Raw genomic sequence first — 5,198 nt, forward strand, 5'->3', positions numbered from 1 at the left:
CGGTTTACATGTGTTTTTTGTGTGCATTTTTCCCAGATGGAGAAAGGATTCTGGTTTTGGCTGCTCGTCATGGTGGGTGTCCACTCTGTTGGAAGTAAGTAAAGCCACACACACACACACACACACCCGTTATTCCGGACCTTGATAATCAGGACACCAGTAACCTATGAAATACTGTTACATGCTGATGAAATATTTAGTGTTCAAAATATACCATATACCAAAATCCACCCTTTCCTCCTACGTGTAGCTGTGATTCTCTGATTTAATTGAAGCATCGTTTGTACCAGCGTTAAACCAAACGCAGGCATGTATTCATTATATTTCTGACACCAGGTATGACGACGGCACAAACAACAACTCCCCGTCCTGACACCAACGTCACGTGTGAGGCGAACGTCGATGAAAACGGTGGGTACACTTCGTTACAGAGACTATCTACTGGTGCTGTGACGATGTATCGAACTATCGATTGATTGCAATTGCTGAGTCTCCGATAGCAATTAATTGCCAATGGTAGAAACGAAAAACTATTGATCATCGATAGTATGTGTGACTATCGATAGTTTTAGTAACTGACTTTCGTTGATAAATGCGCAGCGCAAAATACAGGAAGTACAAGATTCGTTCACTTTGATTTAGAGTTATCCGCCCTTAAACAAACATGGCGGCAAACACGGCATGCGACTTGGAGCTTGCAATTGTGAATAACAATAAGCAAAGACGAAGATACGTCTTTGCAATAAGTTAATGTTTTAACTGTTTACTTGATCTGGGTTTCAAATTTCTTGTCAGTTGTTAAAAGAGACAGAAACTAAATTTACTTCAACTTGTTTTTATTTCATACAAACTATACATTCATTTGGGAAATAACTTCAAATGAAACAATTCAAGAAGAAATAATCTATTGCAATAGTATGTTGCAACAGACTATCGCTATCGCAGTAGTTGTTTCCCTCTCAACCGTTACCCCTTCTATCTACGTCATTACGTCTGCACATACATGTATCTGACTAATTTTGTAGCAGTGAATTTGTTTGTTTGTTTGCTTGGGGTATTTTTACGCCTCACTCAGCAATATTTACAACTGTGTCTGTAAATAATCCAGTCTGGACTAGGCAATCCAGTGATCAACACCATGAGCATCGATCTACGCAATTGGGACATGATGACGTGTGTCAACCAGGTCAGGGAGCCTGACGGCCCGATCACGTTAGTCGGCTCTTACGACAAGCATGGTGCTAAAGAGCATTTCTAAGCCTTATCTTCACGGGAAGTAATGAGATACACCTTTGGCAGTGAATTATCAAAAATAATATCAGTTGCCTAAAACTGAAACAGAAGTATTTTGACGTACTCCTCAGGAATAGTCTCTTGCCAAAACATAATAATAAAGACAGATTTTGAAAGACGAATGCAGCAAAGAGGGTTCAGGGGATCATGGCGCAATAATAAAATTGGTGTAGTGAGTGAATATATATTATTACGCTTTTTAAAATGGGCTTCACACATCGTACTCATGCCGGTATCTACCCGTGAAGGTCCGGGTAAAACTAAACTCACTCACTCACTCATGCCGGTATCGTCAGCAAACCATGTGTGTCGTAACAGGCGACTAACTTGGTTGATACATGTCATCGTATTCCAGTTGTGTAGATCGATGCTCATGCTGTTGATCACTGGATCGTTTGGCCCAGATTCGATTATTTACAGACCGCCGCCATATAGCTGCAATGTTGCTGAGTGCGGCGTACACAACAAACTAACCAACCAACCAACGCTTGTTTCAGGCAACGAGGTCGAGTACTCCGTCAAGTGTGTGACGGTAAAGGAGGATGTACGCGATGCTGTGGTCGTCATTACAAGGACGACAACCAAAGGCGTCGCCCGCCTCGACTACAGCGTTAACCCCAAAAGGGCCGCGAATTTCCCCACAATACAGAAACTGAAGGGTCGCGTGTTCTTTAAAGATGGCGAGATGACGGCGACCATTAAAGTACCAGTCAAAAACAACAACGTAAGTGGAGAATACTTGTTAGAGATTTTTTATTTATTCGATAATGACACATTTTATTGATAACAACTTTTATTGATAACTTTTATTTCGTGATTATGACGTTCCGATACATGTTCTTGTATCGTTGTCAAGCAGGAATTCTAAATCGGAACGTCGCACTCACGAACCAGACGTTGTCAGTAATAACGTTAGTCAGTGCTGTACTTCCGAACTGATAAAACGCTACCCAATTAATATAGTTATCCGATGTAAAGGATACTGATACAAACGTTAACCCGAAGACCTGGGTTCGATTTCCCACGTGGGTACACCTTTTCTGTGTCCCCCACAGTGATATTGCTGGAACATTGCTAATAAAAGAGTAAAAACCTAATTCACTCATACTACATTTTAACGTACGTGAATTGACGACGTAAACGTATGTATTGTAGGGACGATGGGGTAGCCCAATGGTTAAAGCTTACGCTTGCCACGCCGAAGACCGGGTTCGATTCCCAATATGAGCACAATGTTAAATGCCCATTTCTGGTGTCCCCCGTCGTGACATTGATGGTATATGGCGGCGTTAAACTAATCTGACTTGCTATGTTTTGCAGATGAAGGCACGGGTTGATGAGGTTCACATTGTTGAAATCAGCAAGCCGACAACAGGAAAGGTAAAGAAGGGGAAGGCTGAGATTGTCGTGCTGGATGATGACTGAGCTTTCATCCAATAAATCAATGCCACTTTGTTGTCGTTCTCTTTTGTTTGTTCGTTGTCTAACGCCGTCCTCAGCACTATTCCAGCTAAATGGCGGCGGTCTGTAAATATTTGAGTCTGGACCAGACAAATCAGTGATCAACGGCATGAGCATCGATCTATGCATTTGGAAATCAACTTATACATAGTGGTGCTCTGAACAACATTGGTAATCGGCCTGGGTTGAATACCCATATCAAATATGATCTTGGCTCTCATGCTTCAACTAGCACACGACACAAACATGGAGAGCAGCGTGTACTGCTGTAACGATGCATCGAACTATCGATGGATTGTAACTGTTGAGTCTCCTATAGCAATTAATCGATGGTAGAAACGAAAAACTATCGATGCATCGAGTGTGACTATCGACAATTTGGTAATTGACTTCCGTTGATAAATGCGCAGCGCAAAATATACAGGAAGTACAAGATTCGTTCATTTTGATTTAGAGTTATCCGCCCCTGCTACCTCTTAAACAAACATGGCGGCAAACACGATATGCTACTCGGAGTTCGAAATTGTGAATAACTATATGTTTTTAGTTTAACTGTTTACTTGATCTTGGTTTGAAGTTTCTTGTCAGTTATTAAGAGACTGACACTACTGCATTTTCATACAAACTATACAGTGATTTTGGGAAATGACTCCAAATGAGACAATTTAAGGAGAAAAGACTTTTGCAATAGACTACCGCTATCAGAATAGTTTGTTGCAATAGACTTCGCTATCGCAATAGTCGTCTCCCCCTCAATAGTCACCCCTAGCAGCGTGTACATACTTGGGCGGAAGCACATGGCCCGATGATTTCCCATCATGCACTGCGTTAAATAGGGAGCAGCCATTTACATTCCGTAGTTAAGGGAGCATTACGTGAACTGTCAATAACATTACACTACACTTCTCCCATCCAGATTTGTTTTCTCCATAAAACAAAATCTTAACAATACTGGAGATTAATAATTATTTTTAAAACAATAATTAGCCTTATCATGATATTATCGTGAAGCAGTAATTCTTATAATGGAAACTATGGACTTAATTATGTAGCCAAGATGATTTTACACTGTTACTTTACAGATGCAATTACATCATTAATGATAACATCTGATGACTGGAACTTGAACAATTACTTAAGCATAACAGTTAAACAAAACCATTAACTGTAGAAACTTAAAACTTTACTACTGATTCATTTGGTTACATGAATTCTGTAGTTACTTAGAAATAGAAATGAAATGGATTTTGACTTTATTCGTATCTATTTTTCATATCTTAATGGAAATGTGCAATGCAAATAGATATCAAAGTATCCTCTTAATTCCTAACTTGGTCTTTCATAATCTTTATTCCACCATCTTCAAATCGGCCTTTTCACAGATAAAATGTAATTAATTTGAATATGTATAACTGATTTTAAGAAACAGATTATTACTGACGTCACAATCAGAGATGAATGACAACAACTGCACGCAGTACTGTTTGTAGACGGGAAGAAAATATCGTGCAATAATACACCTTGAAATTTCTTCAGAGTCCAAATTTACTTTTCCGATGCAAGCTATGGTATGCAAATAAGGCGTACTCTCCATATGCACGTGCACTGTCATTTAGAGGTCGTCTCAAATCGTGGCTTTAGTTGTTGGTTTGGGTTTCATTGGTGTTCAATTTTCATTTCTTGGCAATAATATCTATTTGAAATTTACAATTAGATAATAAAACATGTATGTTTAATAATGATGGTACATGACTGACTCAACAAAAGAAGTTTATATCAACAAAATAGCTTGTATTAAATCTTAGTAAAGAAAAACTGTTGAAAATGAAAAAAATATATATTAACTATATTTTTCTAACAGAAAGAAGTGTAACTCTTTTTTATTGAGACATCTAACGAACTAAATATTATTATGATCAATCGAAAAACGTACTTAAATATTCTGCGGTTTCAATGTAATGTTGAGTATTTCATATGTATTTGGCAGAAATTCCCGGATTAGTGTCTGATTCGTTCCGCCACTAAGTTACAAGGTGGCCACTAAGTTAAAAGAGTGAGGTTCGTCCATCCGTCTGGACAATAATTTGAAAGTGAATAAAGATATCACAATTAAATGTAGGAAACATATGAAGCAAATTGTGAATAGGTAGATATTGTTATAAAATAATTCAATTTTGTACCTGTTTTTTTGTTTTTGTTTTTTGGGGTGTTATTTTTGTACTTTGGGGGTTCAATTTGAACGTAAGAAATATCATGGGAGGCTTCGTTGTCCTATATTTTTCAACTGCTTGAAGATGTGAAGCAAGCGGTGAACAGGTTCATTTTAGTGATTTACTCTTAAGAATATTGAACAAATTTTAGCATAATGATATGTGACATTTTATGTTTTGTGCTTTACAAGTTCTTCTCAAATGTGAAAAGCAGGGTATGTGAATATGACATGA

General features: G+C 38.2%; 1 protein-coding gene across 1 annotated transcript; it reads left to right on the forward strand.

The window, feature by feature from the left end:
- The first annotated feature begins 236 nt into the window (after nucleotides 1–236).
- LOC124282246 lies at nucleotides 237–2,746 on the forward strand. The gene is made up of 3 exons (XM_046718198.1): nucleotides 237–411; nucleotides 1,791–2,017; nucleotides 2,614–2,746. The coding sequence occupies exons 1-3, from the start codon at nucleotides 339–341 to the stop codon at nucleotides 2,716–2,718; spliced, it is 405 nt and encodes a 134-aa protein (XP_046574154.1). The 5' UTR covers nucleotides 237–338; the 3' UTR covers nucleotides 2,719–2,746.
- Nucleotides 2,747–5,198: the final 2,452 nt, after the last annotated feature.

This window comes from Haliotis rubra, unplaced genomic scaffold, assembly GCF_003918875.1.
Source record: "Haliotis rubra isolate DU_JTF1 unplaced genomic scaffold, ASM391887v1 Scf296, whole genome shotgun sequence".
Classification (NCBI taxonomy): domain Eukaryota; kingdom Metazoa; phylum Mollusca; class Gastropoda; order Lepetellida; family Haliotidae; genus Haliotis; species Haliotis rubra.